We start from the raw sequence: 15,670 nt of genomic DNA on the forward strand, positions 1-15,670 counted from the left end.
TATATTACGTTTGCATCTATTGTGTTAGTGCATTATTTTCCGTGATTTTTTAAAGCTACACCTAAATAAACACCTGTAGATTTCCAGACAGGTCACATGCACCTCTGAACTCACTGGCCATTGCGCTGCTCCAGAACCCACAGGATAAGTGTGATGGCTGGGGGTCCTTCCAGTTGTCACAAGAACAGGGCTCATATGGCAACCAGTGGAGGTGTGGACACCCAAGGCTGACCATTGCTAGACCCCAAAAGTCTTGGGCTGAAACTACACCAAGGCAAAATGGCTACAAAAAGGCTTACACCCTCATACATGGGCATGTTGGCTTATTTTCTTGGAATCTGCTGAGATGTGAACAGGACACAGGGGTACCATCTGGAGTTTTACTGTTAGAAAAGTTTAGGGCCTCATTAACCAGTCACCTTTGTTCCGATCCATACCCCCACCATTATTCCATCCTCTAATGGGTCCCCATTACTCCTGCGCTGGACAGGAGGGGTCTTTAGTTAACACACTGCTGCCTGTAATTAGTATTTTTATATTACATCGGACAACCTTTTAAGAAAGAGGTTATACTGGTTTAATAAGCAAGTTGACTTACACTTTAGTGATATATCATCTCCCTAAAGCAAGGCCTCTTGCACACGAATGCACGGGCACCAACCGTGTGGCAGCCGCATGCGGACCACGACCCCATTTACTTGAATAGGGTCCGCAATCCGCCCATTCCACAAAAAGATAGGACAAGTTCTATCTTTTTACGGAATGGAACCCTACAAAAGCACTCCGTAGTGCTTCCATAGGGTTCCGTTCTTCCCTTCCGCATCTCCAGATTTGCAGACCTATTCAAGTGAATGGCTCCGCATCCGTGATGCGGAATGCACGCGGCCGGTGCCCTGTGTATTGCGGACTTGCCGTATGCGGGCTGCAATATGGCCCCGGGGGGCACACGGTCATGTATAGGAGGCCTAAGGGAAATCCATCACATTACAGGAGGTGCACAACTAACCGCAGCGCACAGTTTCACATAAGCAGACTTTTAGGGAGAGCCTCCTGGATCATGTACTAGTTCCCCCATTGTGGATCAGTATCCTGCAGTTCTGCCCGGTTATTACTAAGACTCACTGGTGAACACAGTCCAACTGGCTCAGTGTGCAAGACTGGCTCCTTTAGTGGCTGTCCTCAAGAAATCACCAGCCAGTCATGACAGGGGCACGAGGGAGCCAGACGTTTTTTTCCACCAACTGGTCTGTACAGACCATTTTACTGCATTTACCTGCTAAACTATACACCGAGGTGTTATCATTACAGGCAGGATTAGAATGACAGATAAGACAGGATCCACCACATCTTATCTATTCCTTCCCTGTACAATGACATCTGCACAGGGCATGCCTAGAAGACTCTCCCATAGAAGTCAATAGGGTCCCCTCCTGACCACTGTGGGGCTGCTGTAAATTCTGCTAACAGCTCAGGCAAGATGGCCGCCCCCATAATCATGTTCAGCACGAAACAGAATAAGGGTACTTTCATACTAGCGTCGCTGGATTCTGGAAGGCAGTTCCATCAATCTGGATGCAGATCAGTCTCACAAGAGTATTGCAATACTGGATCCGTCTCTCTGGTTGTCATCCAGAAAAACGGATCCAGTATTTATCTTTCACATTTTTAAAAGGTCTACGCATGGATGCGTTTTTCCAGAACACTTTCCATAACAGTGTCATCCACAGATTCTCCCCCCCCCCCCCATAACAGTGTCATCCACAGATTCTCCCCCCCCCCATAACAGTGTCATCCACAGATTCTCCCCCCCCCCCCATAACAGTGTCATCCACAGATTCTCCCCCCCCCCATAACAGTGTCATCCACAGATTCTCCCCCCCCCCCATAACAGTGTCATCCACAGATTCCCCCCCCCCCATAACAGTGTCATCCACAGATTCCCCCCCCCCCATAACAGTGTCATCCACAGATTCCCCCCCCCCCATAACAGTGTCATCCACAGATTCCCCCCCCCCATAACAGTGTCATCCACAGATTCCCCCCCCCCCATAACAGTGTCATCCACAGATTCCCCCCCCCCCATAACAGTGTCATCCACAGATTCCCCCCCCCCCATAACAGTGTCATCCACAGATTCTCCCCCCCCATAACAGTGTCATCCACAGATTCTCCCCCCCATAACAGTGTCATCCACAGATTCTCCCCCCCATAACAGTGTCATCCACAGATTCTCCCCCCCATAACAGTGTCATCCACAGATTCTCCCCCCCATAACAGTGTCATCCACAGATTCTCCCCCCCATAACAGTGTCATCCACAGATTCTCCCCCCCATAACAGTGTCATCCACAGATTCTCCCCCCCCATAAACAGTGTCATCCACAGATTCTCCCCCCCATAACAGTGTCATCCACAGATTCTCCCCCCCCATAACAGTGTCATCCACAGATTCTCCCCCCCCCCATAACAGTGTCATCCACAGATTCTCCCCCCCCCCATAACAGTGTCATCCACAGATTCTCCCCCCCCCCATAACAGTGTCATCCACAGATTCTCCCCCCCCCATAACAGTGTCATCCACAGATTCTCCCCCCCCCATAACAGTGTCATCCACAGATTCTCCCCCCCCCATAACAGTGTCATCCACAGATTCCCCATAATAGTGTCATCCACAGACCACCATTAGTTCAAAACCCACCAAAAGCACACATTTGGGTCAAGATTATTTTTTTCTTATCTTCCCCCTCCTCAAAACTCTAGGTGCGTCTTGTGGGTCGGTGGGTCTTATAGGGCGAAAAATGCAGTAGATAAGATGGGATACATTTAGTGATGAGCGATCTAGCGTCTAAAGTTCGGTTATTGAATAATCACGTCATGGATTCTAAATTCCGAACTTTAGACGCCAAACTTAACACAAGTTCTCTCAACAGTAGTGACATTTAGAGCCACATTGACATCTGCCATTTATACCAATGACCGTAGCGCTTCCCAACCTATAGGCTATGCCCCCGACACAATATACACCAGCTGCCTATCATTGACCCTGCAGGTCAGTCATGTGACCTGCCCAAAATAATCCCATTGGTAGCCAAACCTCAGCAAAAGAGAAACACCCCCACCCCAGGAGAGCAGACAGCAATGAATAGCCCAGGGGGGCAAAGATGAGACCCTTCAAACAAAGGCAACACCAAGGTGACTGCCATGTGAGAGCATCTCCGGAAGTGTTATCATAGGGACCGCAGAGGAATTGTGGGTAAGGCTGCAGAGCACTTATGGCCGGTGACAGGATTGACAGGGGGACGAATAAGAGGGCTGTAGCGTCTACCAGGGCACCGCGTGAAGTTCTGCAGCAGCTGCGCCGCCACACTCACCTCCCTTGCAGGGTGTGCGGTGCTGGCTGTGCTGGGCCCTGTAGCCCTCCACCACCTCCCAGTCCCCGTTATCCCTCTTGATGGGGAAGCTGACGCTCAGGACGTGGTTGCAGGGCTTGATGATCCGCAGGATGCCCTTCACCCGCTTCCGCTTCTGCTCCTCCGTCTCCCGGGTGCGCAAGTCCTCCACCAGCTTGTCCTCCACAATGCCAGCGCCCCGGTCGAAGAACCCCTCCACCATCTTGAAAAAGTTGGGGTCGTCCTCCTGGTCCACGGCCTGGCTGTAGCGGCGGAGGAGAGGGGTAGCGGCGGCCGGCAGAGCGGTGTCGGCTGCAGAAGCCAGGGCCCCGCTGCTTCGGGACACGAGTTCCCCTAGATAGCGATACATGGCTGCGGAGCTGGAGCTGGCACAGGACAGGAGCTGGGGTGGGAACTGCAGCGCCGAGCAGCCGCCTATATAAGGGACACCCCAAGCGCGGCGCCGAGGGGCGTGTGGAGAACGGTCACTACAGACATGCGCGGTCACGGCCGCAGACGAAGGCGGGAAAAGCGCGCTCACGAGCTGCTTGTTTTCCAGCGCCGCTAGATACAAGCCGGAAGCGAAGGGCGACCCGTGACAGCGACTGTGTGTGCACATGTATGTGCTGCTGAGCAACTGCCTCATGTCTCCTCACAGCAAAAGTAGTTCTCTGTAGCTTTCTACCGCCACCATTTTAGTACCTGAACAGAGGACAGTCCCTTCTGCCAGCTTCTTCCTTTCTTGAGTTCACACATTTGTGTGCTAAACAAAGAACATGCGGAATCTGCTCCAGGATTCCCCTGTTTTTTATGTGGTTTGTAGTCTCACAAGGCTGTGTAAATTAACAAGCCTTTCTCCCTTTTAAATCAATAGAGATGATTTGCAAATGTTTTGGGATGTGGAATCTGCACCAAAATCCATGTTGGAAAAACTCAGTGAACAAACCTTTTAAAGGGGATTTTCATCACCATTATTTTTGGACGTACGGGGTCGTGCTGGGTGGCCATCGGGTCCCTGCGCTGCTGTGATGGGGAACCGATGACAAGGAAGGCAGCCCGATTCCTTAGGCAACATGGCTGCCTTCCATGACAGCCTGTGAGAACAACCCCCTGGATCTCACAGGAAGCAGGCCCCTTTGTGTGGATGCACTGCGTGACATGAATGCAGTGCACCTGCACAGAATCCTGACCCATTTATTTCAATGTGTCTGTGTACATGAGCGGTTTTTTATGCATCAGTTTTGAGTCACGTGAAAAACGCAGCATGTTAAATATATTCTGCGGTTTTTACGCAGCCCTGGCCCAATAGAGGCGAATGGGGCTTAAGTGAAAAACTGATGGTTGCTTTAGGCCTCATCACACGGCCGTTGGATGGGCGTATTGCGGCCCGCAAACGGCGGGTCGGCAATCCAAGGCCGCGTGCACCCCGCATCATGGATGCGGACCCATTCACTTGAATGGGTCCACAACTCCGGAGATGTGGAACGGAACACCAAAAGCACTACGCCGTGCTTCCGTGGTGTTTCTTTCCGTTGTTCCACACCGCAAATAAACATGACATGTCATTTTTTTTGCGAGGACACCACAGTTGAATGTGTCCGGCCCACTGCATGGATGTTGCCTGTGCATTGGGGACTGCAATTGCGGTCCCCAATGCATGGAACGGCCGCACAACGGGCGTGTGCATGAGGCCTTAGAGATGTTGTAGGCAAACCCTCATTTTTTTTTATCACGCTTGTGAAAAATAAATCAAAACGCATTGCACCCGCATGGAAAAAACTGAATTCAATCGCAGACAAAACTGACTGAACTTGCTTGAAAAATGGTGCGAGTTCCACTGAACGCAACTGGACCTGATCTGCTCACGCTAATCTGCAAGGAGCCTTACAGGTAATCCATCACAATACAGAAGTATTGTGATGCATTGTAAAGGGGATCATACCCCCAAAAGTTTAAATCCCAGAGTGGGAAAAATAATAAAGTTAAAAAAAATAAGTAAAAAAAATAATTTAAGTTTCAAGTAAAAAAATAAAAAGTGTCCTTTTCCCAAAATAAAGTAAAAAAAAAGTAGGGAAAAAAAGAAAAGTAGACATATTAGGTATCGCGTCCGTATTGACTGGCTCTATAAAAATATCACATGACCTAACTCCTCAGGGGAACACCTTAACCACTTCAGCTCCCCTAGCTTAAACCCCCTTAATGACCAGACCACTTTTTACACTTCTGCACTACACTACTTTCACGGTTTATTGCTCGGTCATACAACTTACCACCCAAATGAATTTTACCTCTTTTTCTTCTCACTAATAGAGCTTTCATTTGGTGGTATTTCATATTAATCTAAATTGACCAACATTTTTGCAAAAAACCCGACATTTTTCACTTTCTGTTGTAAAATTTTTCAATTAAAACTACATTTCTATATAAATTTTTCTCTAAATTTATTGTTCTACATGTCTTTGATAAAAAAAAATGCAATAAGTGTATATTTATTGGTTTGGGTAAAAGTTATAGCGTTTACAAACTATGGTGCAAAAATTAGAATTTACGCACTTTGACTTTCTGAGCACCTGCAATGCCCAGACAGTAGAAACACCCCACAAATTGTAAAAGTCGTCTTTTAGAGAGATATTTCTCTCACCCAGCATCAGTATATGTAAAAAGACACCCCAAAACACATTGCGCTACTTCTCCTGAGTACGGCGATACCAGATGTGTGACACTTTTTTGCAGCCTTGGTGCGCAAAGGGGCCCAAATTCCAATGAGTACCTTTTAGGAGGGCATTTTTAGGCATTTGGATTCCAGACTTCTTCTCACACTTTAGGGCCCATAAAATGCCAGGGCAGTATAAATACCCCACAAGTGACCCCAAGGTATTCCGTGAGGGGCATATCGAGTTCCTAGAATATTTATTTTTGGCACAAGTTAGCGGAAAATGATTTTGTAAGAGAACAAAAAAAATATTTCCGCTAACTTGTGCCCAAAAAAATATATATTCTAGGAACTCGCCATGCCCCTCACGGAATACCTTGGGGTGTCTTCTTTCCAAAATGGGGTCACTTATGGGGTATTTATACTGCCCTGGTATTTTAGGGGCCCTAAAGCATGAGAAAAAGTCTGGAATATAAATGTCTAAACATTTTAATGCATTTGGATTCCGTGATGGGCATAATGAGTTCATGTGAGATTTTATTTTTTGTCACAAGTTAGTGGAATATGAGACTTTGTAAGAAAAAAAAAAAAGCGATTTTTCTGATATGCTAATTAAGCCTCAAGGTGCCCAGAGGGGCATTATTCCTCTCCTCAAGTGCCCAGTAACGCCCCCCTGCAGTGTAATTTATTCACCCCACCATCCTTGCGTCCTCCTTTCTTGACCTCCGAAATCTCGCGCAGCCGCAGTATCGCTGACTGCCCTGCGCCTGTACGATACTCCGGCTCCTGAGGCAACAGCGCTCTGATTATGTCACTGGGCTCGGCGCATGCCCAGTGATACTATTGAGGCTGTTGCCCTCTGGAGCAGGAGTATCGTACAGGCGCAGGCATTTAGCGATACTGCGGGTGCACGAGATTTCGGAGCCCAAGAAAGGAAGACGCAAGGATGGTGGGGTGAATAAATTATATGACGTAGTGGAGGGGGCGGTGCCGTTCGGCAAGGATGTGGGAGTAAATTCATTTCTTAGGGGCGTGTTGGGCTTGGAAGAAAAGCGGGCTGGGCACTGCAGGGGGGAGTTAATGGGCACTTGAGGAGAGGAATAACGCCCCTCTGGGCACCTTGAGGCTTAATTAGCATATCAGAAAAATCGCTTTTTGATCTAAATGAAAAGTTGAATAAAAGCAAGAAAAAAAACTGCTAAAAAAAACATTTTTGGGTCACCTTACATCACTAAAAGTGCAACACCAAGCAATTAAAAAGGCAGTATGCTCCCCAAAAATCATACCAATCTAATCATCACCTTATCCCGCAAAAAATGAGCCCCTACTTAAGACAATCGCCCAAAAAATAAACAAAACTATGGCTCTCAGACTATGGAGACCGTAAAACCTGATTTTTTTTTTTTGTTTCAAAAATGCTTTTATTTTGGTAATTTGTAAAAAAAAAAAAAAAGTACCGGTATACATATTAGGTATTGCCGTGTCTGTAACAACCTGCTCTAAAAAAATAAATAAAAAATAAATAAAAAATCACATGACCTAACCCCTCAGGTGAACAAAAAAGCTATTTTTTCATCAAGAAAAGTATAATACCAAGCGATCAAAAAATCATATGCACCCCAAAATCATACTAATCAAACCGTCATCTCATCCTGCAAAAAATTTGATTCTACCTAAGACAATCGCCCAAAAAAAATAAATAAATATGTCTCTCAATATGGAGACACTAAAACATGATTTTTGTTATGTTTCAAAAAATGATATTATTGTGTAAAACTTAAAAAAATAGAAAAGTATACATATTAGGTATTGCCATGTCCGTAAGGACCTTCTCTATAAAAATATCACATGACCTAACCCCTCAGGTGAACACCGTAAAAAAAAAAAAAAAAAAAAATCACAGGAAGTGTAATAGCAAGTGATTTTCACGCATCAGTTCTGCGTTACGTGAAAAACGCAGCATGTTCTATATTCAGCGTTTTTTACGCAGCCCTGGCCCAATAGAGGGGAATGCACCCCAAAATAGTACCAATCAAACCATCATCTCATCCCACAAAAAAAATTAACCACTACCTAAGACAATCCATAAAAAATAAAATAGGGCTCTCGGAAAATGGCAACACAAAAACAAGATTTTATTCTGTTCAAAAATTAAATCACTGTGTGAAACTTTTCCAGCATCTAATTGCACATGAACGTGCCAGGATGTATAGTCACACTTCCAAAAATAATTCAATTTCCAATGTTGACTGGGTATATTAGTGCATTAAAACATAACTTTTACTAAATATGCCATAAAATAGAGTGGTTAAAAACACCAACTAACAATGAGCACTTAAACTGAACCCCTACCTGCACATCCAATAACTGCCCAAGATAGAAAAAAGGTAATATACAGTCCTACCGCCTCAGATGTGTAGATTGCAGATGGCTGTACTGGTGTGTATGATATCCTTCAGTGCAGTGGCCAAGAATAATGAGGACGGGTGCTAGGTTGCACATGGGCAGCAAGAGCCAGTAACCCTAATTTAGGTTCCCTCACAGTTATACTAAGGAGGGGACTATTACATTTAGCTGCCTAGCAGACACAGAGCACCCACACAGATAGGGGCGACCCCGTACGTAACCTGTCCCTAGTTAAGGGCCTATTCCCTATGCTTGCCCTCACTAATCCCTACATGCCACGTTTCGTCCTCATCATAGGACACATCAGGGGAGTGTAATAGTGAAGTTATACTGAAAAACACAAAAGACAAACAACCACAATTACTATCCATACTTAGAAGGGCTCAGTCAGTGAACACCAGAGATATAGTGTCCATTAAGCAGCCCTTTACTTACTAGTAAGGTATCGTATCTACTCCTAACTCAGGAGGTACAGTCAGACGGTGGTCACACTGTATTCAGATGATGAGAAGTGTCCCATACATCCTGCTGTCTCACCGTTGGTGTAAACGAGTGGGGAGAGCGCTCTTCTGCCCCTCCCCTACTTCCTGTAATGCGCCTGTGGAAGGCACGCTGTGCGTTCCACAGACCGGAAGTCGGGGATCACATGGTACTAGGGCTGCGGGTCACATGGCATCTCATGACTATGACCTCCCCAATTACTGGATACACACAGGGCCATCGCAGCCTGCGAGCCTGCTGTCATAGATAATGGACAGTAAGTTCACTGATTTTAAAGCCTTCAATCAGACTGATAAACAGACTTATTTGACAACTTTCCAGCACAGTTATTAAATTCCTACTACCGCCTCATAGCCCCTCCCTGAATTCCTTTACACACTAGTTTTATTATAAAAAAGGACTGTGCATTAAAGAGGATACGCATAAGCTAATAGTTATTACCAGGGGTAACAGAGTGATATCTTTGAAGGTGTTTGGAACCGCGCTGCTTGAGACTATGTTCTCCGGTTCACCGGTGAATAAAGCAGGGCACCAGCCTCTCTCCTCTTGCCCTGCTTTATTCACCGGTGAACCGGAGAACATAGTCTCAAGCAGCGCGGTTCCAAACACGTTCATTACCTGACTATTCGGTGTGAACGACCTACCACGCCAAACCGGGACCAGCAGCGCAAGTACTTGTCTGTGTTGGGACACAGGATTGACTTTTATATTTTATTTTAGAGTGATATCTTTGGACCCTCAAATGGTTGTATGGTAAAAATTGGGCCTACCCTATTAACCCTCCCCTACATAGCAAACATTGCGCATCAAATTGGTCAGCTACAGAAGCCATACATTGGGCATCCGGGAGGTCATGTGGAGTGGGAAGGGGAAGTTGCTGTTATTTAGTAATTACTTAAATAGTGGACTCTTTTAGACGCACATTAATCAATCTACCATACCTTTAAATGAAACAGCTACAATTCTTTAAGGGGTGTAGTTTCCAAAATGGGGTCACTTTTTGAGGGTTTCCACTGTATGGGTACGTCAGGGTCTCTTCAAATACAAAATGGTGCCTAAAAACCATTCTAGCAAAATCTGCCTCCAAAATCCATATGGGGCTCCTTTTCTTCTGACCACTGCCACATGCCCATAGAGCAGTTTACCACATATGGAGTATTTCTGTGAACTGCAGAATCAGAGTACTATATATTGAGGTTTATTTTGCTGTTAACCCTCGTTGTGTTGCCTAGAAAAAATGTATTAACATAAAAAAAATATACCAAAAAAGTGAAATTTAGAAATTTCACCTCCATTTTCCTTTAATTCTTGTGGAACATCTCAAGGGTTTTGAATAATTTGAGGGGTATAGTTTTTAAAATGGGGTCATTTATGGTTGGTTTCCATTATGTAAGCCCCTCAAAATCACTTCATAACTGAATTGGTGCTCAAAAAAATTGTTTTGAAAATTTTGTTGAAAATGTGAAAAATTGCTTCTAAACTTCTAAGTCTTCTAATGTCCTAAAAAAATAAAATGACATACAAAATGATGACAACATAAAAGTAGACATATGGGAAATGTTAAGTAATCAATATTTTATGAGGTATCACTTTCTGTTTTAAAAGCAGAGAAACTGAAATTTTTAAAATTGCACATTTTTCATAATTTTTGGTAAATTCAGGATTTTTTTTTAATAAAAAAAGGTGAAATATATTGACTCAAATTGATGACTGTCATGAAGTACAATGTGTCATGAGAAAACAGTCTCAGAATGGCTTGGATAAGTAAAAGTGTTCCAAAGCAATTACCACATATAGTGTCAGAATTGCAAAAATCGGCCTGGGATTTAAGGTGAAACGTGCCTCTGTACTGAAGGGGTAAATGGTGCTTTAAAATAAATAATAATACTCGCCTGAAAAAGCTCTTAGCCATACAGACTATGTAATAAAATGGCTTTTGCAAGGTATATAAAAACAATGATTCTTCTACAGCCTCATGCAGACGTCCGTGGAACACGGTCTGTGAGATACCAGACTGGCATTGCAGGAGCGCACATCATCATAGCAACCAATGACACCATGCAGTCCTGCAATGCCAGTCTGGTATCTCACAGACCGTGTTCCACAGACATCTGCTTAACCCTGGGTTCACACCTGAGCGTTCCGAAAGGAGCGCTCTGTATGCGTGATTGTACGGGCGTTTACAATCACGCATACAGAGACAGGCGAACACACATTGTCACGCATTCCCTAAAGTCTATGTACGGGAACGCGCGACAAAACGCCCCAAAAAAGCTCAAGAACTTGTTTGAGCGTCGGGCGTTTTACAGCGCGATCGTACGCGCTGTAAAACGCCCAGGTGAGAACCATTCCCGTAGGGAAGCATTGGTTTCTCCTTCTTGAGCGTTTTACGCGCTGTAAAACGCTCAGGTGTGAACTTAGGGTAAGGCCTCATGCACACGGACGTTGCCCAGCCGTGCCCTTATTGCTGCCTGCAAACAGCAGGTCCCCAGTATACGGGCACCGGCCGTATGTGGACCCATTCTAGGGTTTCCAACCAGAATTGTTCTGGACAACTTATGCCAAAATCACGGACAGCAAACATTTTTTACTGACGTACTGGAAAACCATAATGAATGATAAATATAAGTAACGCATGTCTATAGCTCAATATCATGGTAAGAACTCATTATCAGCATTTACTGTGAGCTGTAAAATTATGATAATTACTGCCAAAATATTTCAGTAAAAACCTCTGGCATAAAAATAAAATAAAATCATGGACGTATCTATTTTTTTCACGGACACAAGAAAAAGGACTATGGAGTGCTTCCATGGGGTTTCTCTCTGTGGCTCCTCACCGCAAAAAAATAGAACATGTTGTATTTTTTTGCAGTGCAGACGGATCACGGACCCATTCAGGTTGAATGGGTCTGGATCCGTCTGCGGCAGCCGCACGGATGGTGCCCATGCATTTGTGCCCATGCACAGTAAGGCTGGGCAATGGCCATGTGCATAAGGCCTAATACATGTGAGGTCCAGATAAAGGTCTTTGATCTCAAGCCTTCAAACCCTTTGGCACTGCTGAGATATTTCTGTTACTGAGCATTCTAAGCAAATAATCCTACAAATTTTCTGCACAGGTTCCCAAATTCTCTTTTCAGGACTAAAGCCTTTCCACTTGACAAAGTAAACAATTTACCTCTGCTTCTTATCTCATATTCATGAACTTGGAAGGCGAGAACAGATTCCAAATGCTTGGTGTTGTGGGTATAGCGATTCAGCCCCACAGGGTTCCACAGAGACGGTATGATTCTTCTAGCAGTACACAGGGAGGCAGGAATATACAACCTGCTGGCCAAAACTGAGACCAGGGAAATAAATATGAAGGTAGATAGCACAGGGTTAATAGTGGCTCACCCTTATGAAAACCAGGTCAGGTGCTCTCACTAAGGTGTGGTTCGCCCAAACCACAATGGCAAGTAAGAAATTGTATAAAATATATAGTGGGCACTCAATAACTGGCGCTACACATCAGGTCCATCTAGTTATAATCACAGTACATTTATTCAACAATAATTAGAACAGTAAATATGGTAAATATTACGGTCTATCAATAGATTCCAGATATGCGAATGTGTATGATAAAAATCCTGTAAGACTGTTCATTAAAATTCACATGTATAAATATAGGCGCTGAACTTAGCGCTTCAGAGAGTCTCAATCGTTTAGCTCACTGCTAGGGAGTGTAGTCCTCAGTCTCACCGAGTGTCGATGATAAGTTATTACTCACTCTTTGATGTCCGGCTGGCTGGCGGCGTCCCACCACAGGTCAGTGCACTCACCCGACTTCCTTGCTGTATTATGGAGTATCCTCCAATATTAAGTTTCCACGATACCGCTGCGGTAGTTGGCCACCTCCTCGTAGCTTACAGCTGTATGTCCCCACGTGTTGCTGGCGTCCTGCGTATTACCAGCGTTCCACGTGATCAGGACGTCAAGGTATCCTTGTTCATTAATTGGTCTAGGTTCCTGTAGAGAATCGGGGGTGGTGTCAAACTGCCATCTATGCGGTTTTGTCTGTAGCTGATCAGCTGATGTTTCCAATATAGTGAGGTGTCTTTTCAATATAAGGATCTCATCCGCTATACGCGTTTCAAGGTCTCAGATCTCTTCCTCAGTAGCTAGTTATGAGATCCTCCATTGCTTCCTTATATACCCAAACGGGTTACACCTCTTTTACTTGATCAAAGTTCATTATAAGATCTGGTTTGGATTAAAGTGGTTTTCGGATCTTTCATTATATCACTCAGCTGATATTGTCGCTCCTTAGTCAGCTTATAGATTGATAATCGGAATATACTTCCAACAGACCTTATTAACTGCGATAGATATCTTCATAACAATAGATTTTAATAAAATTTACAATAAACATTTCATGCGAACAAAGGCAAGCGAAAATCTTGCGAAAACTTTTCTTGAAAATTCATAAAATTATAACATTATTCCAATTTTTATCCAATTTTCATATAAGACTCTCTTCTATGTATAGTACTAAAATATCATTAAAATAATAATTTAACTAAAAGTAATCTGGATTCCTATGTAGTTCATATTGATAATGATGTATGGAGGTGGGGGCTCCTAGCGAAGGAGAGATCGGAGTGCTGATAATACAGCTACAACGCCGATGTCTCATCCGCAGGGGGCACCCACCCCAAAGTTTCCTCCCATTTACAGGAAACCGAATATTTCAAAATCTGCATTAAGACCTTCAGGTAACAGGGTATTAAAATCGTATATACGTCGTATTGTACGAAAGAAGAGGACTACATTAAAGAAGCTATGTCCATGAAGGAACAGTTTTTGACAAAAAATATCCTTTAAAACAGGTCGAGAAATCCTTAGAAGAAGTGAAAAATATGGATAGGAAAATGTTTTTTGAGGAAAAAAGAGAGCCTAGAATAGGAATTGACCCCAAAATAGGAGATCTAATGAGGATTATTTTACCCTTTAGTGCACAATATAGGAAGATTGAAGCCATTATTCACAATCATTGGCATCATATTACAAATGACAAAGTGATAGGACCATATCTAACTAACGGCCCACAAGTAGTGTACACAAGAGCACCTAATCTGGCCCTTAAAATAGCACCGACTGTTAAAAATAAAAAGAACAATACCCCAAAAAATTATTTCAATCTAAAGGGATTTTATAGGTGCAATACTTGCAGTAATTGCAAAAATACTAAATTTCCGAAAAAAACAAACATAGTCTCCTCTACATCTCTACATTGACGTATGAAATCGATACATTCCTATCATGTAATACATCAAATGTCCTGTACCTAATTGAGTGCCCCTGTAAAAAACAATATATAGGGAGAACAAAAAGGTTATTAAAGGTCAGGATTGCAGAACATATGACTAAGATCAGAACAGGATATGAGAAGCACTCATTGTCTAAACACTTTAAATATTACCATAACCAAGACCCCTCCCAACTAAGATTTATGGCATTTGAAAAAATAGATATACATTGGAGGGGAGGGGATCATATCTCCAATATGTCAAGACAGGAAGCGAGATGTATATACGATTTTAATACCCTGTTACCTGAAGGTCTTAATGCAGATTTTGAAATATTCGGTTTCCTGTAAATGGGAGAAAACTTTGGGGTGGGTGCCCCCTGCGGATGAGACATCAGCGTTGTAGCTGTATTATCAGCACTCCGATCTCTCCTTCGCTAGGAGCCCCCACCTCCATACATCATTATCAATAGGAACTACATAGGAATCCAGATTACTTTTAGTTAAATTATTATTTTAATGAGATCTTAGTACTATACATAGAAGAGAGTCTTATATGAAAATTGGATAAAAATTTGAATAATTTTATGAATTTGAGAAAAATTTTCGCAAGATTTTGCTTGCCTTTTTTCGCATGAAATTTTTTCGCATGGAATGTTTATTGTAAATTTTATTAAAATCTATTGTTATGAAGATATATATCGCAGTTAATAAGGTCTGTTGGAAGTATATTCCGATTATTCAATCTATAAGCTGACTAAGGAGCGACAATATCAGCTGAGTGATATAATGAAAGATCCGAAAACCACTTTAATCCAAACCAGATCTTATAATGAACTTTGATCAAGTAAAAGAGGTGTAACCCGTTTGGGTATATAAGGAAGCAATGGAGGATCTCATAACTAGCTACTGAGGAAGAGATCTGAGACCTTGAAACGTGTATAGCGGATGAGATCCTTATATTGAAAAGACACCTCACTATATTGGAAACATCAGCTACAGACAAAACTGCATAGATGGCAGTTTGACACCACCCCCGATTCTCTACAGGAACCTAAACCAATTAATGAACAAGGATACCTTGACGTCCTGATCACGTGGAACGCTGGTAATACGCAGGACGCCAGCAACACGTGGGGACATACAGCTGTAAGCTATGAGGAGGTGACCAACTACCGCAGCGGTATCGTGGAAACTCAATATTGGAGGATACTCCATAATACAGCAAGGAAGTCGGGTGAGTGCACTGACCTGTGGTGGGACGCCGCCAGCCAGCCGGACATCAAAGAGTGAGTAATAACTTATCATCGACACTCGGTGAGACTGAGGACTACACTCCCTAGCAGTGAGCTAAACGATTGAGACTCTCTGAAGCGCTAAGTTCAACGCCTATATTTATACATGTGAATTTTAATGAACAGTCTTACAGGAT

At 43.6% G+C, this 15,670-nt stretch overlaps 1 protein-coding gene across 1 annotated transcript in view; it reads right to left on the reverse strand.

Moving 5' to 3' along the window:
• The window catches only part of GLUD1 (glutamate dehydrogenase 1), a 28,154-nt gene extending 24,260 nt beyond the window's left edge, over window positions 1-3,894 (reverse strand). The window contains exon 1 of the mRNA XM_044296878.1: window positions 3,371-3,894. Coding sequence (XP_044152813.1) covers window positions 3,371-3,758 — 388 coding nt within the window. The 5' untranslated portion in view covers window positions 3,759-3,894. The remainder of the gene's footprint in view (window positions 1-3,370) is intronic.
• Between the last annotated feature and the right edge of the window lie 11,776 nt (window positions 3,895-15,670).

The sequence above is a fragment of the Bufo gargarizans genome, chromosome 6 (genome assembly GCF_014858855.1).
Source record: "Bufo gargarizans isolate SCDJY-AF-19 chromosome 6, ASM1485885v1, whole genome shotgun sequence".
Lineage (NCBI taxonomy): Eukaryota > Metazoa > Chordata > Amphibia > Anura > Bufonidae > Bufo > Bufo gargarizans.